Raw genomic sequence first — 18,519 nt, 5'->3', positions numbered from 1 at the left:
CAGCTGCAGGAATTCATGTGCCCATTTTGTTAGAATGACCTCTGAGCCAACAGCCTTGCACTTTATACCCACATACATTCAGCAAAGATGATACTCCAATCACGCGTGTTCCTCCTCCCACCACAAACTGGTTCCAACAAATCTAGATGGCTGGAAACCACACCAGGAAGTCTTTGATACATTCAGGTGGGCCAGTAATCCATGGCTTTTAAAAGGGCCATTCAAACTGCACTACTGAGGATGCATCAGTGCTAAGAGTGCCACAGTATTTACAATGAAATTTTAATACCTAGAGAACCATAAGCACACTTAAACTTAGACCATGAAAATCAGCCAGACCAGTTTCTGAAAAGTAATTATTTTAATATTTTACAATCTTTTTTTTCTCAGTCTTACCTGCTTGTCTTTTTCTCTCAACTCCAATAGAGTTATTAGCCATTAGCTGTCCGAATGACAACAAAAGAGGACGAGTCTATACAACATTTAGGGAGTAATTCACATTGTAGCTTTCAATGTCACATGCCTTACCTATTCCTTCCAGCAAACAAAAGAAAAAAAAAAACTCCCACTGAATGATTCTTTGTATTCCAAATACCTCTTTTTTTTTTTTTTTTCTTTTGGAAAAATAAGCAATCTAAAAGGTGTCAGTTTCTTAGAAATTATTTTTCTATCTGGAGTAATACATTAAAATTGTGTCACTCAAGACTGCACTCTGCTCCAGCAAAGAAAGACGTTTCAAAGAGAGCACATTTAAATCGAAATGAAAACAATGACAGCATTAGCGCCATTTTGTGAGAGTAATTTTGATTCCTTTACTGTACAGTCAGGAAGAAAACAGAATTTATTCCCAGAATTGGGGCACTGCACATTCCTCTGAAAAAGGCAGAGAAAAAACGCAACGCTTCTACAAAATAAAAGCCTCACAAAAAGACTATTCTGACATTATCTGAGAGTAAAACAATTGATATTTAGTTGAAATAACTTGTTTGGAAGTGCAAATGACTGATTTAGGCCATTTCTATTTGTCACACTAGAAACTGAATCACGTAGGCATTGTCAGTGAAAACTCATTAAGGTTTTTTTCTATTCTGCCTCTTGGCTTCCTTCGGCTTGCAAAAATACTCTTACAAACAAAAAAGTTTCAGTACCAGTGCTGGTCCTTTCGTGGTCATCCACAGCAGGAGACGATGATTTAAGGGGATCGGCAGGGGGAACGAACGCCGCCGACCCACGTCTGGTCTGACAAAGATGCAAACTCGACCTTGTGCAAGGTGCTGGGATGCAGAAAATTTTGAATAGGGTGCATTTATTGCACTTTGTCTACAAATCCTGTCCAAAACACAATCTAGAGAAACACTGCATTGGCAGGACTCGTTTCACAGGATGCAGGCTGCAGATGCTGGCATGCGACAAATGGCCATGAAATGTTGCGGTCCTGGACTTCTCTGTGGCTTCACCTGATTGGGCTTCTCACGTGCTTCACCAGGCCCATTAGCGAAGTCCTACGCTGTCTAACTGGGTGCTCTGCTGCGCACTGTTTTAAGGTTCAAGTAACCTGGATACTTAAAAGTTCCACAGAACTGCTTCTCTTTTAACTGCCTTTAAAATAGAATTTTGGAGCTTTCAAAGGCCTGCACTTCAAATGAAGTAATAGAGACCTTCAGTGGAAACGATAAATTACAAAGGGGCTTAACTCCAGGGAAAGGAATCAAAGAAAAATAACATTTATTCGCCTCCCCCGCCCCCCCCCCCCATATCTGGGGAAAAAAACCCTCAGTATCTTTGTATCACCTCCACCTCTTTCCAATGTGTTATCTCAGCCCAGGAATGTTGAAAGGGGTACATTCTCCCCCTTACCCCCCCCCCCCCATTTCTGTCTCCATCAGTCCTTCACTGTAGATCCCTGTCTTCGAGGTACCTGTACTCAAACGTGAATCCTTCCTTCTTCCTCTGGCCCCATTTCTCATAGTCAAAGTAAATGTAGGTCCCCTGAAAGAGAGGAGCATGCATCACACACCGTGCATGACTACATGCCAGAATGTGTCATTTACCAAGGCCATATTCATGACTCATAGGTGTGATGGTGTATGAGGTACGCCTGGCTCAGATTCACTGGAAATATATCAAGCTTGTACCCGTTCCAACTCACGGGCCATTTCTAAGAGGTGTACCTGCTCTAAATCATCTTTGATGCACAAAATGTGCACCTGCTCAAACACCAACCCAAGCATAAGAGGTGTACCTGCTCAAACTCATCTGTGATGCATAAGAGGTGTACCTGCTCAAACTCATCTGTGATGCATAGGTGGTGTACCTGCTCCAACTCATGTGATGAATAAGAGTTGTGCCTGCTCCAACCCTTCTTTGATTCATAAGAGGTGTACCTGCTCAAACTCATCTGTGATGCATAAGAGGTGTACCTGCTCAAACTCATCCGTGATGCATAAGAGGTGTACCTGCTCAAACTCATCTGTGATGCATAAGAGGTGTACCTGCTCAAACTCATCTGTGATGCATAAGAGGTGTACCTGCTCAAACTCATCTGTGATGCATAAGAGGTGTACCTGCTCAAACTCATCCGTGATGCATAAGAGGTGTACCTGCTCAAACTCATCCGTGATGGTCTTGGGCTCCTCGTGCCTCTGGAACCACATCATGTACTTGGTGTGGAATCGCCACGACTGCTTCTTCAGGGCTTTAGCTGCCAGATACTGCGCCTTCGTGCCCTGCGAAGATGAGGAGCGACAGGCACAGCGAGCGTGACCGATAAAACAAAACCAGTGGGAAGAGAGAACATGGGGAACTCATTCAGGCAGGACGGCACAGTGCTCTTACCTCCAGGTAGTAGAATATAAAGAAGAGCGTCTCAGTGGAGAGCCTCTGGTAGAACTCCACAGAATCCGAGTGAGGAGGGGGCACCTGGTGATGGAAAGGCAAGGTGGGGCACGGGTTTCTCATCAGGTACTGCCTGGGTGGGCGGACAGAGAGAGAGAGAGAGAGAGAGAGAGAGAGAGAGAGAGAGAGAGCGGTAACAAGTCACTCTTCAGTCCAGAGTACCTTACCACAGAGCACATTCAGAGAGACATGGAGTCCTGCCATGTCCCACAACAGGGGGGCAAGACGGTACCTGATCCTTTCGGAGTCGGACGGGTGGGGCATGTGCGTCCAGGCCGACTCCTGCATGGCCTGCTGGTAGAGCTGGTCTTTGGACAGGGGCACGGGCCCAAGGGGACACACTCCCAGCGAGGGGGGGATGCTGACCTCCGATACGGAAGGCTGAGGAGCTGCCGGGGGCCCCGGGGGGGCCGTTGACCCAGAGAAGATGTCTGGGAGAATCAGGGAAAGAGTGAGTCATGAGGATATGGACATGCAATCACACCATCCACAGGTCCTTCATCTCAAATTATGTGACGTGATGGACCCAGTTAACAGCACAGGAAGATGCAAAAAAATTTGTCCTCAGTGCGAATGCTCAACACAATCAGTTTCTCAACACAAGACTGCTAAGTGGTTTCAAACAGGACTCAATCAATCCTTCAAAACAGATGGTTTCAAGCATTACAACAGGCGTTGACCCCACAATAAATTTCTTCCACTACCCAGACAATGTTTCATGTAGAAGAACATTTTCACCACCTATTGTTTTGGTTTACACATCTGCTCAGGGGGTTCTGTGATTAGACACACTGCACTACTGCAGTGTGCAGTACTTTGGCCGAAGTATTTGTTCTTAATAATCACAGTACGCCTTTTTAAAAAAACTGGTTCCAGTGTGCAGTTTTTAAAAAGGAGAGTTTTTATTTGAGGACAATAAACTGAGATTTATTGTGTAACAAAGTATTTTGAAAAGCACTTTGCCATGTGCCACAACAAAACAACCAGCAGGTATGTTCCACAGGAACATGATGACTGCACTGAGCCACTTTCAGCACTGAAGAGAAAGATAAGTGCCGTGTGTGGTATAATGTGCTGTGCTTGGCTCTGTTCGCACCTCTGTCTGTGAGGTGCAGGGCAGGTATCTCTCCTTCCAGGCCTGAGCCCAGTGCTGCTCTCTCTGCCATGGACTTCAGAGAGCTGAGAGGCTCAGGAGCCTGGGGGAGAGGAGGGGGGGGGGTGTCAGAAAGCATAACCAGCACACGCTACAGCTCTCCCCTGCAAATCCAAACGTATTCAGACCGCGGAGGAAGAGGAAAAACCTCTTCCTCATTTCTTCTGCCTCTGTCTCAAGCTTCTGTGCCCCCGTGCTTCATAACCCTCTCTACATCCTCCATTAACGCTTGAACTGCCACAGCACAGCTCACACCTAGAACCACCACGGCCAGCCATTGTGACTGCGCTAGCCTTCGGGCATTAATTATACAAAGAGAAATAAAGAGACCAGATTTAGGCTCAGCGAGGGAATTTGAATGCAAATACTTCATAAATAAAATGACACAGAACATAGATTTTTTAAAAATCATCATGTCCATAGAAGTGAAAAAATATATTACGCAAAAATAATTATATTTATATAATATAATTATACAAGTGCTTTCTAAACAGTTCACAATGTACATCTATACAAATATGTTCTGAGTGACGCGCTCTAATGTAATGAAAACGTTTACAGCCTAAAACATATTCTCCAACTACATTTGCTTAGCATTAACCACACACAGCATTCTTAACATTAGCCAAGTTAGTGTTATTGTTGTATCCTGCTACCTGACACTGTTTTCTCTTTCGTGTGTTTGTGGATGCTGCATTGGGTCCAGGCTGCTCTCCTAGCTGGGGTCCAGCCCTCGAATCCATCAGTATCTGACGGAGGTCTGAGGCGAGCTGAAGGATAAAGTTGATTCTTTTTATGTTCTTTGCTACACATTCCCTTTTTAAAAAAAAAAAAAAAAACAGAACAGATAATGACACCTGACAAGCACAGCCAGGCCCAGTATATTGCCAGAAAATAGCAGCTGCCAACCGTCAGCTAACCAGCTTTCAAAGCAGTACTACTGGGTCTTTAATATCCACTTTGTTTTAGAGAAATAGCACCATTTTCTCTTCCCAGAATGCTCTGTGCAATATGGGTCTCAGATAAAAGTGCACTTATTACCTAACCTGGTGCCTACAGGATACCTATAATTATTCTGCTGCACTTGTGCACAAACCCTGCAGTAAAGAAGCTTTTTATAACAACTGTTTTTTCTTGCCAGGTGAACCCCCTCTTCTTTCTCCAATGGATCAATCTATTACCAAGTAAACAATTCGTTTGGCTTTGGAAACTGATGCACGATGCACAACTTATTCCAGAGACTTAAATATGCCTGGTTTGTCCTCTGTTATCACCTGGCCTTCAATGCACATAAGCTAACAAACAATCAGAATACCCTGATAATCAGACATATGTATAGAAACTTAAGGAAAAGGGCCAATTATTTATTTTTAAAAATGAATAAAATCAACACCACACATGTATACATCTGGGTACTTTTCATTATCCTGGGTTCTCAATTCCAACTCCAGAGTTTAAAAGAAATATGGGGGGGGGGGAATTCACTGATCTAAAAGTGCATTCTATTTGTAGTCATTTAAATCCCATAAAGTCAAAATGGCTGCCGTGGAGGTTCTAGACAACCCGGTCCCTCGGCATCCCTCTCTGGCCCTCCCGCAGTAGCGATGCCGGGCCCAGCCCCCGTGCCCCCGCGGTGCTCTCACCTTGATGCTGTCGGAGGCCTGAGAGTAGGAGTGCGGCCCGTTCATCAGGCTGCCGCTGCCCGGCTTGCTTTCGCCGTACGAGGGGGAGGGGGAGCTGGGAGGCAGTGTGATGGAACCCAGGAGGCTGGGGCCGTTGTCCTTACTGCAACAGAGAGGCACAGAGGGGTCAGCGAGCGTGCACAAAGACCGCCCAGACCAAAAAAAAAAAAGAGGCAAGACAGGACTCCACTCACGGAGGATTGGCGGCAGAGCTCAAGGATGAGGGCTGGCTGTTCTGCGATTGGCTGGCACTGCCGAGGGCGGAATCCGGCGTGCTGTCGCCAACTACCGCACTGTAACCTGAAGGAGAGCGACGGGGACATTCAAACGCACGGCACGTTAAAGGAGAACAGCGTGGTTTATAAAACGCACGAGACGAAGCAGAAAATAAAACTCAAGACGACACTCACTCGTGCTGCCGTTCTGTTTTTGGCCACTGGGTGGTCTGACCGCGGCGCCGCTCCCCCCTGCCGGTCCGCCGCCGGCCCCCGCGTTTCCGCCGCTGCCGCCCATCACCCCCACCGCAGCGCCGGGCGCCATGGCAGCCGGACTGTGGGCCACCTGAGGTTGTCCCTGGATGACGGCCTGACCCGTGCTTAAGCCCAAAATCCCACCGCCGACACCGCCAAGTCCGGGACTGGAGCCCAACAAGCCCGCAGACATCGCGCCTCCGCTACTACTGCCGCCCGTTGCGCCCGCGCTGGATATTGCATTGCCGTTATTACCCACAGCTGACCCCCCCAGTCCACCCCCCACCCCACCTGAAGCAGCTGCCTGCGCGTACGGGGCGGGGGCGGAGCCTGAAAGGAGGCCGGCCATGGTGCTGAGGGACGCCGGCATCCCAGACAGACCCAAGCCAGAGATTTGGCTGGCGCCGCTCGTTCCCGTGACGACGCCTTTGCCCAAACCCAGGCCCAGCCCAAGCCCCAGGCCGGAGGCTGAGGATTGCCCTGAGGGGGTCTGGGGCTGGGAATTCTGGGAAACTGGATCCGGCGCACTGGAGCTGGGAGGAGAAGAGGCAGCAGGCGCGGGCAGGAGGAGATTTGCCGGACTGGAGGAGCTGTTGGAGGGAAGTCCAGAGCTGGAAGAGTTTTTAGCCTGGGGGGGCTGCTGGCTCTGCTGCTGGGACTGCTGCTGCTGCTGCTGAGTTTGCTGCTGCTGGATTGCTGTGCTGAAGCTGCCAGAATTGGGAAGAAGCCCCCCCATGCAGCCAAGGAGACTGTTGCCCCCATTGCCCCCTGCAACATTTGTCATGGAGGCGAGTGAAGAGGACGAAGTCCCAGAAGAAGAGGAGGAGGAGGACGACGACAGTGACGATGAGGGATTGCCATTCTTTACAGGTGACTGGAAGAATGAGAGGAAGTTACTGTAGACCAAGTGCGCAGTGCATTGCACAGATAACAATGGGGATGCCAAAACAATACATGATTTCACAATCTGTTCACTGAGATCATAAATGTTCCAGCACAGAGCAAAACAGTGCAAGTGTGATGTTTCCACAGTAATTCTCTTAAACAGAAAGACATGTTATTTTATATAGTGTACACAAAGGGAGTACTTCTAGGATACAGAACACTAGATGCTATGGAATATTCATGTCCAATGTGTCTAATACAATATATTGGAAACTTCAATGCAATGAATTCCATACAGAGGAGATGGTCTCTCACCTGACTGACTTCACTGTCTGTGGACCGTCCCCTTTTCTTATCATCCTCCGAATTCTCCTGAAAGTCACAGTTTGTACCCATGTCAACTGTGCACAATAATCAGTTTTACTGGGGTTTTTTTATTTATTAAAAAAAAAATACACCTCATCAATCTGTCAGGCTCTAAAGGACAGTAGTCATGTTTATGGTTGTCCAGTTGCATTACCCACCGCAGTGCAAGGAGCAGAAGAAGCAGGTATGGGAGAGGAGGAGGTGGTGGAGTTGGGCGTGCTGCTGGAGTGGGGGAAGGTCTCGTCGTCCATGTGACCTTGGCCCACCAATGGCGGGGCTGCACCGGAGCAGGAAGGAAAAAAGATCAACTCGAAATACCCGATGCGACACAGACAAAACACGGCAGACAGGGTTCTCAGATGCATGACAAACGGTAATTAGCTTTGCCTGAACGGTGTAATTTTGCACGACCCACGACTTCCAGCACGCCCACACGATCACCCGTAACTGACAAATCGAGCGACTCCACGATTCAACTGGCACTCACGGATATAGCCAGGAATAGGGGCCCATTCAGTCACAGTCCCAGTACTCACGGATGTCCTCCAGGTCTAGGTCATCATAGAGGAACTCATTCTCCTCAAAGTCCGGGTCCTGGGAGGAGTCGAGGTAGTACTCCACGTCGTCCTTGATCTTGCGAATCAAGTCCACTTGCACAGAGTCGTTGTCCAGCATGCGCAGAATGGTCTCCAGCCTGCAGATGTGGTGCCTGTGCTTTTCGATGAACTGCTTCAGCTCCTCTATCCGGTCCTGTTTCTGTCGAGGCAATTAGCGTCCACTATTACACACAAGCCAATGAAGGCTGACGGGTAGTGGTGACTGAGTGAGGATGGCGGGTTGGAGACTGAGTGAGGATGGCGGGTTGGTGACTGAGTGAGGATGGCGGGTTGGAGACTGAGTGAGGATGGCGGGTTGGTGACTGAGTGAGGATGGCGGGTTGGAGACTGAGTGAGGATGGCGGGTTGGTGACTGAGTGAGGATGGCGGGTTGGAGACTGAGTGAGGATGGCGGGGTGGTGACTGAGTGAGGATGGCGGGTGGTGACTGAGGAGGAGTCGGGGGTGGTACTCAGTGGGATCTGCGGGTGGGCACTGGAGTGAGGATGGCAGGTGGTGACTGAGTGAGGATGGCGGGTGGTGACTGAGTGAGGATGGCGGGTGGTGACTGAGTGAGAATGGTGGGTGGTGACTGAATGAGGATGGCGGCTTGGGGACTGAGAGGATGGCAGGTTGGTGACTGAGTGACTATGGCGGGTTGGTGACTGAGTGAAGATGGCGGGTTGGTGACTGAGAGGATGGCAGGTTGGTGACTGAGAGGATGGCAGGTTGGTGACTGAGTGAGGATGGCGGGTTGGTGACAGAGGATGGCAGGTTGGTGACTGAGTGAGGATGGCGGGTTGGTGACTGAGAGGATGGCAGGTTGGGGACTGAGTGAGGATGGCGGGTTGGTGACTGAGTGAAGATGGCGGGTGGTGACTGAGTGAGGATGGAGGGTTGGTGACTGAGTGAGGATGGCGGGTTGGGGACTGAGTGAGGATGGCGGGTTGGTGACTGGAGTGAGGCGGGTTGGGACTGAGTGAGGATGGCGGGTGGTGACTGAGTGAGGATGGCGAGTTGGGACTGAGTGAGGATGGCGGGTTGGGGACTGAGTGAGGATGGAGGGTTGGGGACTGAGTGAGGATGGCGAGTTGGTGACTGAGTGAGGATGGCGGGTTGGTGACTGAGTGAGGATGGCGGGTTGGTGACTGAGTGAGGATGGCGAGTTGGTGACTGAGTGACAACAGAGAGAGACACAAACCTCTTTGTCTCCTTTCTTTTTACGGGTTTGGACTGAGAGAGATTCAACTTCACTCTCAAACTGGTCCACCTGCATGTTTAGAGTATCTATCGTGTTCTGCCAGAAGACAACATACATAGACATGTCAGAGGCAAATCAGGCAAACTGCGCCATACATTCATTTCCCCATGTCATTTTAATCACAGAATGCACATGTTTATACAACAGTGCAAATACTGCTATTATAAAATCCACATCTTATCAATTATTTATTTATTTATTTATATTAACTCCCACATGCCCTTCTAAACAACCTAATACGGTTCTCAAAGGCTAATTCTTTATATAAATGCAGTGAGCCCCCAATTTGCGATCAGTAACACCTCCACATGCATGAGGGTAGAGACACTTGCTTACAGTCAGCCACTGGCCAACCTCTTCCTTCTCCTTCTGAGCAGGGTCCACCTTCAGTGCCAGACCCAGCCCTTCTTTGGAGTAGGCCTTTGTCTTTGTCTCCCGCTCCACTACTTTAAACCGCTCCATTTGCTGAGGAGAGAATCCACTGCCACTTAATATTATGTTTAAAAACATATTACAGCAAAGACAAATGTATTAGCCTAACCCTTGAACACCACATTGTCACAAAGAAGTCTTTGCGACAGTGTCTTGATAAAAAGCTCTATACAAATAAAACTTATTTGAATTAGGCTGTTTGGTAAAGCTAATACAGACCAGACGTAATTAGTCGGACAAAAATATACTTGGTCTCAGAAAAGCATGCAATATGATTCTTAATAGTATGGGATGACCATGACGTGGAATGCCATCCTCCATTACCGTTTCAATGAGTTTCCGATTGTCCACTAGCTGCCTTTTGTCTTTGATTTCATTGGAGGCCACCCATGTCTTTATCTGGTCTCGAAGACGCTGAAATGGAAGGAAATGGAGGAGAAAATAAGCATGGGGACACTTTCCTTATTCAACGTGGGCATGCACACAAACACAGCTAAATAACTATCACAACCTTACAGTGAAATCACTGACAACTATGATGGTACAACAGACAGCCTCTCACCTGCAATTTTTTAATCTCTTTCTTGAGGTCTGCCTCATATTTTTCCTTCTGGTTTGCATTAGCAGCATTGTGAAGCTGGAATACATGGAGAAAATTATGTATAAAATTATCTGATATTGTCACTGTCAACATTATATATTATGCATGATAAACTTCTCTTGTAATTATGCTGTATATCCATCAATACATAAATGAACAACTCACCTTTTTCCAAATGTCTTCAAATTGTTCTACACCCTCTGTGACTTTTTTCAAACATCGATCTATTTCACCTGGGTGGTCGAAACATACAAACACAGCTGGTTGTAAAATTCCGTAGCATGACTCACAACTCATTGAGCGTTCCTCTGTACGTTCCTCAACAACTCAGATACAAACATAAGGATCAAAGAACATGAATATGGTATATATCAAAATAGGGGACTTACCTTGCAGTTTTCTCTTATCAGCCATGACTTCTTGACTAGGATAGTGTCTTCATACCGTCTATCACTACAAGCAAGGTAGGGGTGCAATAATCAGGCAGGTTCACACGGGATACTACAGGCTATTTACACTACATTATTCGAGTCAGAGGAAACAGACCTGCGGGCTAAAAGATGTGGCCAAATAAAACAATACTCAATGATTATTTTTCCCACCACAAAACAAGGCTCAACACGTTCACAGCCAATACATGATAAACTATTTAGCCAAGGTTGTATTTTCAATTGCAATCTTTCAAGTTTTAAGTAACATACCTAGCAAACTAGTTAACTTGGCTAGGTTATATGTTGCCTTGCACTATACTGACACCTGACACCTTGAACTGGTTATTTGACAATAAATCTAAGCCGTATCTCCAGGTGTCAAAATTACGACTTCGCTAACGTTGGTTATAGCTAGTTATTTCCAAAAAAAACCCATGCAATTCTGATTCTCGTTCTTGGAAGATAGCTAGCGTTCCTTCCTAATTGGCTACTGACATGCATACACCTCAGTTATTGGATTGCTAGCCAACAAAGCCACGAATACAATGAGAGCTGCATGCAAATAAATAATTTGCTACTAAAAGCAATATGCATGAATTAACTAATTGGTTGGTTGGTTAGCAAGCTACCAATACCGTGGCTCACACTACATCAATTAAAATCAATACCAACTTTAGATGGAAACCCAATCATGCATTAGCTGGCTAGCTAGGTCGCGGTATATGCATCACGTTGAGAGCAGATACTCAGCTACCGAACAGCTTAATTTCTTTGCAGCTCGCAAATGATGTAACTTGCCAGCTAACCAGCAGTCATAAAGACCGGGAAGAAGCTTTTACTAGATAGCTAACGTTAGCGAGCTAGCTATTGGAACTGGGATACTAAACTTTAGCAATTTACCAGTAGATAAAATTCAGTTCGTTTCTTTGCTTACCTGACCTTTATGGGTTCGCCTCAGTCTTTCCTTTATCTTTCTCTCAAATCTTCTTTATTTGTGTTTTAATGCTTTCTTTTCACAAAACAATCAGTCCGCACATAAAAGATGGTCGCCAGGAACCCCCCTCCGCTGTAACACGGATGGCCTGGCGCCCCGCCTCTCTAGTGAACCATTGGACTCTAAATCACATATGGTTGCTACAATTGGCTTGAATTCCCAATCACTCAACGCTCACTCTTTGACAACTTCCGCGCATATCTGCGCAAGATTGGCTTAGATATAAGTTGAAAGGTAGTATTTATGGAAGAGTGATTGTAGACTGGTCTACAATTCAGTTGTTTTAGCACTGTTCTTGGTTCTTATACAGTTATGTGGGTCTTAACCACAAAACTATGGTTCTGGGCTGAGTCCTTCATTCCGGTGTGGAAGTGGAATGTATGTGGTACACCTTTTAGGGTAATCAAACTCTTATTTTTGCGTGCAATAAGAACAATCAAATTATTAAAGAATCCCTAAATCAAATGTGAAATACCTCCTCGTTCAGCCAGTTGACGGCTTCTGGTCAGATTTTGACAGTAGTCTTTGTTATGATCAGTTCAGACCACAGCTTATATTTATGTTTTCATAATGCCCAGAAGCAAGTAGGCACTGTGAACAAGTGCCTTATCACTGTCATTTGAAATCTACTTTGAATACACCTATCAGTAACAGTGTTAATCTACAGCTACCTAGTTAACATTTTTCATTAATGTCAGCTATCTCATGTACAAGTTGTCACTTTCAGGGTGTGACTGTCCCATTCCCTTCATCCTTTAGAAAATTAATTATTAGCTACATATTATCTTTAAATCCCATTTTTGCACAACTTAAGTGGCATTTGTGTACCTTGTAACCCTTGTGTTGTCTTCTTATTGTGTATGCACCTTGTGTCCGCAGGGCCAAAAATGACCCATGTTCACCACCCCCCCCCCCCCCCACCACCCAATCAAATTTCCCATCATAAGTAAATATAAGTCCATACAGCACACATATTTCAACAAATTTCAAGATTTATTACCCAATAATGTCTAGTGAACAATACAGCAGTACCTATTTAATACAAAATTAGAAAATACACTTATAGTACAAAATATATAGCTACAACCTGTGTCTGTGGTTACAGTATGTACGCAACTACATCCAAAACAATTCTTCATGGAAACACTCCAGGCAGAACCCTTTTCATTTGGCCAGGACATATTTCTGACTTTTTCGATTAGAAGCAGTACCCTAATCACCAAAACTATTCACAGATATCAACATCCATCAAAACAATAATTCAGCAATACACTGTTAGAGGGTACCGCAGGGCAGACACACTGTGAGTACTGCCAGTTAACTGCAGTCTTATGAGGTTTTGTTTCCCTGGCTTTGTTCAGTGGGGGAGAGAGGGAGGGCTGGGAAATCCACTGAACTGGGCATCAGTCAGCATGGACAGATCTTCCTCAGTCTGTTTGCAGAAGGGTGGAGAGGGGGGAAAAAGGTTAGATTTGTTGTTTCCACAAACATTTCCTTTCAGATATATTATGCATCTATAATTTCATCGTCCTTAAGTAAATGTTGTGAGTATAGCAGTGTAGACAGTGTCCATTCTTAGAATACAGAGTCTCGTGTAAACTGTTTGCAGACTATCTGTTTGCAAGGTTTGATTTTTTGCGGACTTCTGTTTAAGGTACAGTCTCTTAATGAAATATTGTGTACAGAATATCCACACAATGTAGACCGCCAGTAGTCCGTTCTCCAGCAATTTCAAGTCGTTTAAACTGGCTAAGGTGCCTCATAATATAGGTGCACCTCACTTCTGGATTGTGAGGTAAAAGCTGCCCTCACCTGGGCATCTCTCTCCCTCTCCTTAGGAATTCGATGCCGCTTCTTCTTAGATCCAGCTGCTGATTGGTGAACAACAGAGGGGGAGGATCCTGGAAGGCCATTTGGCCTATCCTCCTCCCCCCCAGGAAAAGAATCCAAATGAGCTCCACCCTCATCCTGTCAGGAGAGGATCCACATTTCATCATTATACGTATTACAAAGCACCTTCAGATTTTTCTTTACTTTTTTGATGACTATAATTTGACAATCTCCCTGATAAACAATTACCACTATTCTGAGTTGCTATTATTATCACTTTTAATGAATTAGTCTCACCTCAAGAAGTATAGTGAGTTGGGCACTTCTGTAGTCATCTCCATACGAGTTAAGGGTCTTCATCAGAAACCTATGACAGACATTGAACAGTCAGACTGAACTCAGAAAGACAAAAACAAAAGAACTGTTTTGCTTTTCTTTCTCAGTCTGCATCCACAATGCATCTCAGTTGTAAGTCTTTTCTTCTATACCTTCTTTCTTTCTTCAAGCGTCGTGTAAGTCTGTGAACCTGGTGAAGGCGTCCAAGTATTCGTTCATTTACCTGAAGGTAAAAATTATGGGTGTCAGTGCAATGCTTTTCAAAAAATGTTATGTATGTCTAGCTGGGATGATCCTATATTCAAACACATTAAGCAGTTCTTTTAAAGGCCTGCAGATAGTCATCCTTATCTATTTCAGTAATTTATTCAGACATGAGGAAAGCAGAGATGGTCACAGTCAGAGATGGGATCACAGTACAGACACAGTCTCTCCGTCATTCAGTAGTGTTACTACCACTTGGAACATCACCTATTCATTTATTTTCTGCAATGTTGTTTGGGCTTAATGTAAAGTTTATCAATTCTCTTACTTGTTCAATCTCTTTACATCTCCTGCTCAATGCCAGGTACTTCCTTTTCTCTTGCTCTCTCCTCTCTTGCTCCTCCTCTGGCCCAAGCCTTGACCCCTGCCCTCCACTGTCCAGCAGTTCACTCCCTCCTGGCCCCAGCTCAACTTCCCCCGGCCCCAGTTCCACACCGCCTGGCTCCAGCTCTGCTTCCAGTATGTGTCCACCAAAGAGAGGAGGGAGGGCAAGGCCAGAGAAATCTTCCATCATCTAAGCAACAGATAGATCATTAAGGTTGACAGCTCTAGCAGGTGAAACGACTGTGTTCACAAACATCATTATATTTTATTTCCTTTTACGAAATGATTGCAATTCGGCAGCAAGAGAATGTCATCCTTTAGTGCAGGGGTGCACAACAAGGGCCGATCCGTTTCAGGATTTTGTGCCAACTTCGCTTCTTAATTATTCAATTAGCTCAATCATATCGTGATCTGAAAATTGCATAAGCACCAGCTACAGCTGCACACTGCAAGCGTATACTAAAGAGTTTACTGTGCTCAAGTCCAGGAGTTAACCAGCCTAGTTTACAGAGCTGTCAAAAAACTAAAACTAAGGTAATTGGTTGGAACAAAAACCAGCATGCACCCCTGCTTTAGTGTCAATCATTTGTACGATCATTTGCGCAGCGAAAAAAATCACCCGACCTTAATCGTTGGCAAGCGATCTGAAAAGCCTCCTCGTGAAAGGGTATCCAGCAGCCCGTATATGGTAACCGTACACGTTACTCAAGATTGAATAGACCACCTAGCCGCATACAGTCCTTACAGCACGCAGACCGACTTCATTGTTCTATCTACCAAAGAGAATGACCATCACGGACGAAGCAAGCATTAGACCAATCTACCTGAAATTATAGTCAGTCAATTAGCGATCTATATTCGCGCTTTCCTGTGGCTCCTGATACTACTTCACAAATGTACCAATCATAATTAATGTTCAGTATACGAATAATCTGTCATTTAGCTTCGTTAGCCTAGTAACGCTAATTAGCTAACCTGCCTTGCTAGCTGGATAGACTTGATTAATATGATGAATAAACTTAATTAGCTACTTGGATTCAGACAAACTAAACGTACCTTAACTAACAATTCGTCGCCGGATGAAATGCCGTTAAAATAAGTACTTGGAGCTGCACACCAAATAATCCAAATTCACAGCCTAAACATCATTGTTGTTGCTCAGTTGCTTATGATTAACTAGTTACATTTTCTTGGAAGTGGCGCATTATTTTTACGTCACCAGCAGGCTACTGGATCCAGAATGGCGGCATAGGGAGTCAGTTTCTTTGCTTCGATCGTTGTCACGAGTCAGCCAGCTAGATCTTGACCTGTAGTAGTAGCTGAACAGCCATGGCAGGACGTAAGTAATCGTAGTTTCTTAGGTTGCAACTTTACTTGAATTGAATAGAAAACGTATAGCATTCCCATTCATAGGTATTACACAGTTACTGAAGTAGATAATGAAATAATTGGACTCTGATTTGCATTCAAATAGTTAGCTAGCTATGTCGCTTTCTATAAAGGTGACCTTGTTTCGTGTAAGCATAGTCCTCATATAGAGGGCCGGTTGCGGGATGGTACGTTAATTTATACCGATGGTTCGGTGAATTCGGCGAGGCCCTTCGTTCGATTTTGGTTCAATTTGTATTAGATGATTTGGTGTGTTTTATTAAGATTGGATTAACTACCTAGCTAAGGTTAACTACCATGAAAGTGCACTTTTAAATAGCCAACAAGCGATGGTTGTTTTATTTCCATTGAACATTTGCCAGCTGTATAGTTCAATTCAACATATATAATTGACATGGCTAGCTAACTAGCGGGCTTTTCGGTACTGTGATCTTAGGGCATTTCAAAAGGGTTGAGCCGTTTTAAATAGTTGAGAAATTAAAGACATTTGTGCATATTTCAGTAGAACGTGGACGTAAACCTACACACTTGGGTACATACAGTACAGTGGTTAGCTAATGTTGTTGCTAAATCTACAGGTCCACTACGACAGAAGCTATGCTCATACCGTAATAGTTATAGCTACTGTATGCTTTAATAAACAAACCTCGCCACTATACTGAACATTTTACCAGCCATAGATGATATTCATAACATGGCTTATTTGGTTATATTTAAAAAGCAATTTTATTGCAAAATTAATTTTAACCTCTTAATATTTATTACTGTGAAAATCAATGCATATTACATGCATTGACGAAGAAATACGTAGTATAAATACAATGGGCACGTCGGAGTCAATGCCAATGTAATACAATACTGTAAACATTGTATTTGCATCACATGGAATTAATGAATGAAATAGTTCTTATTATTGCTTATGCTTATAAATTTCATTTAAAAAATATTTATTTTCTTATTTATTGTTATGAATAACAAGGTTACGCTTGGAGTGACTGCTGCTTATGTGGCTGTAGAATTTACATTTATGGTAACCACTGGCCACTGTCTGCCATCAGGATATCTAAGATCTTTAAGTCTTTAGTGGGTCATTCAGATCCTATAATTTTACTTACTGTTATGACTATTTTGATGTATGTAGAAATTTACAGTAGCTGTATGTAATAGTCTACACGTTATTTTGGTGTGATCCCCCACTGATCTTACTTGTTGTGTTTTTGTTGAATCTAGGAGTCGGAGCCTTCTTGAAGAATGCTTGGGCCAAAGAGCCAGTGATCACAGTCTCTTGTGGAATTGGACTGATAGGTCTGTCAGTTGTCTCCGTTTGAACAACCTGTGATCCTTTATTCTGAATGTTTAATGGTCTAACTGTGATATAGCCTAAACGTTTATTCTATTCTGACTGTGCTGGACTCAGATTTTATATGTCCGAGTACAAAAATGATATAAAACATTTTAGTTTGTGCATAGTGATTTTTTTCTTCTGTATGTACGTTAAGTCTGTTTTTTGTTAATTTACTGGTTTTTGAGACCTGTCATTTTCTAACGTGATTGTTCTTTTTGTCTGTAGCTTGCATCATGCCTTTTGTGAGCCCCTATACAAAGTACACAGTCAAGATGAATAAAGCCATGCCATACAACTACCCAGGTATTCCTGACTTTCTTGGGACCAACTTCATAAAATAAAAAAATATATTAAAAAATTCAGAGATTGAAAAAGTACGGAAGAGAGGCTAAATGTAAAATGTAGTTACCCTTATACACAAGGATATACGTGGCCCAGTTGTGTGATGGTATCCTGAAAATAACATCAATAAACATAAAACAGTCCTAAAAATAAATGTTGAATTTTAGGTGCTTATATTGAAAGAAATAACTGACACCAAAGTAATGTGCCCGTGTTCAGGTATGTCAGACGGACAGATAGATAGTTGGATAGATAGATAGAGATGTATGGAGTTTAGAAGTGCAGCACTAACTTCCTAATTTTCTCTTGCAGTTCCTGTGAGAGATGATGGCAACATGCCTGACATCCCAAGCCACCCATCAGACCCCCAGGGGAACCAGTTAGAATGGCTGAAAAACTTCTAATGCCAGAATCTTTCCTGTACATAACACACTCTTGCTCCTTCCTCTGATGAACATGCAGCTGAACATAATTAATAAAGAACTTTATTTAAATATCTTGAGTTCTTGCATTTCAATTGCATATCGTTTTGTATTTGTATGACCGTGCATTCCTGAAGTTATGTAAACAAGGCACAGCAAGCTTACTTTATTTTGAGGTAATGCGTGGGATCGTTGTCTGACTGAAAGATCCATTTGCAGCCAAATTTGAGCTTCCTGGTGGGGGGGGGATACCAAGTTTTTGGCAAAAAAAATATTTTGGTATTTGTTGGAATTTCTGATTCCGTTTATCTTAAGCAAACATCATGGCATAAAAAATCCACCAACCTTGTTCATAGTTCACGGCAGAAATGCAGTCCTTTTCAACATAAGTATCCTAGTCCAATCCACTACTGATATGCATGGCCAAAAAGCAAAGCTTAGGTCTCATCTGACCCAGTTCCACACAGAGCCAATGTTGACCTAAATTTGGAACCAGGTCTTA

The 18,519-nt window shown here is 44.2% G+C and overlaps 3 protein-coding genes across 8 annotated transcripts; 1 reads left to right on the top strand and 2 right to left on the bottom strand.

Moving 5' to 3' along the window:
• Nucleotides 1–342: 342 nt before the first annotated feature.
• cnot3a (CCR4-NOT transcription complex, subunit 3a) lies at nt 343–11,872 on the bottom strand. Of its 5 annotated transcripts, none has more exons than XM_064297690.1 (19): nt 11,706–11,872; nt 10,730–10,793; nt 10,506–10,573; nt 10,302–10,376; nt 10,064–10,153; nt 9,644–9,772; nt 9,248–9,343; nt 7,988–8,207; nt 7,610–7,728; nt 7,401–7,457; nt 6,141–7,074; nt 5,925–6,030; nt 5,692–5,833; nt 4,705–4,818; nt 3,992–4,091; nt 3,128–3,326; nt 2,836–2,968; nt 2,601–2,726; nt 343–1,989 (listed from the first exon to the last, which is right to left on the bottom strand). In XM_064297690.1, the coding sequence occupies exons 2-19, from the start codon at nt 10,752–10,754 to the stop codon at nt 1,891–1,893; spliced, it is 2,832 nt and encodes a 943-aa protein (XP_064153760.1). In that variant the 5' UTR covers nt 10,755–10,793; nt 11,706–11,872; the 3' UTR covers nt 343–1,890. The 5 variants fall into 5 exon arrangements, with proteins under 5 accessions (XP_064153760.1, XP_064153790.1, XP_064153770.1 ...); XM_064297720.1 differs by having other exon boundaries at nt 7,988–8,201; XM_064297700.1 differs by having other exon boundaries at nt 11,711–11,872.
• An 867-nt stretch (nt 11,873–12,739) lies between these two features.
• tfpt (TCF3 (E2A) fusion partner) lies at nt 12,740–15,716 on the bottom strand. 2 transcript variants are annotated; one of them, XM_064297651.1, is made up of 7 exons: nt 15,576–15,704; nt 15,144–15,292; nt 14,464–14,709; nt 14,084–14,154; nt 13,893–13,962; nt 13,578–13,733; nt 12,740–13,197 (listed from the first exon to the last, which is right to left on the bottom strand). In XM_064297651.1, the coding sequence occupies exons 3-7, from the start codon at nt 14,707–14,709 to the stop codon at nt 13,123–13,125; spliced, it is 618 nt and encodes a 205-aa protein (XP_064153721.1). In that variant the 5' UTR covers nt 15,144–15,292; nt 15,576–15,704; the 3' UTR covers nt 12,740–13,122. The 2 variants fall into 2 exon arrangements, with proteins under 2 accessions (XP_064153721.1, XP_064153731.1); XM_064297661.1 differs by lacking the exon at nt 15,144–15,292 and having other exon boundaries at nt 15,576–15,716.
• A 2-nt stretch (nt 15,717–15,718) lies between these two features.
• On the top strand, nt 15,719–18,089 carry ndufa3 (NADH:ubiquinone oxidoreductase subunit A3). The gene is made up of 4 exons (XM_064297675.1): nt 15,719–15,858; nt 17,139–17,213; nt 17,479–17,556; nt 17,908–18,089. Exons 1-4 carry the CDS (start codon nt 15,849–15,851, stop codon nt 17,997–17,999), a joined length of 255 nt encoding a protein of 84 aa, XP_064153745.1. The 5' UTR covers nt 15,719–15,848; the 3' UTR covers nt 18,000–18,089.
• Nucleotides 18,090–18,519: the final 430 nt, after the last annotated feature.

Source organism: Anguilla rostrata, chromosome 1 (genome assembly GCF_018555375.3).
Source record: "Anguilla rostrata isolate EN2019 chromosome 1, ASM1855537v3, whole genome shotgun sequence".
Classification (NCBI taxonomy): domain Eukaryota; kingdom Metazoa; phylum Chordata; class Actinopteri; order Anguilliformes; family Anguillidae; genus Anguilla; species Anguilla rostrata.
Note: the sequence above shows the minus strand (reverse complement) of the source record. Positions and strands in the feature narration are given on the sequence as shown.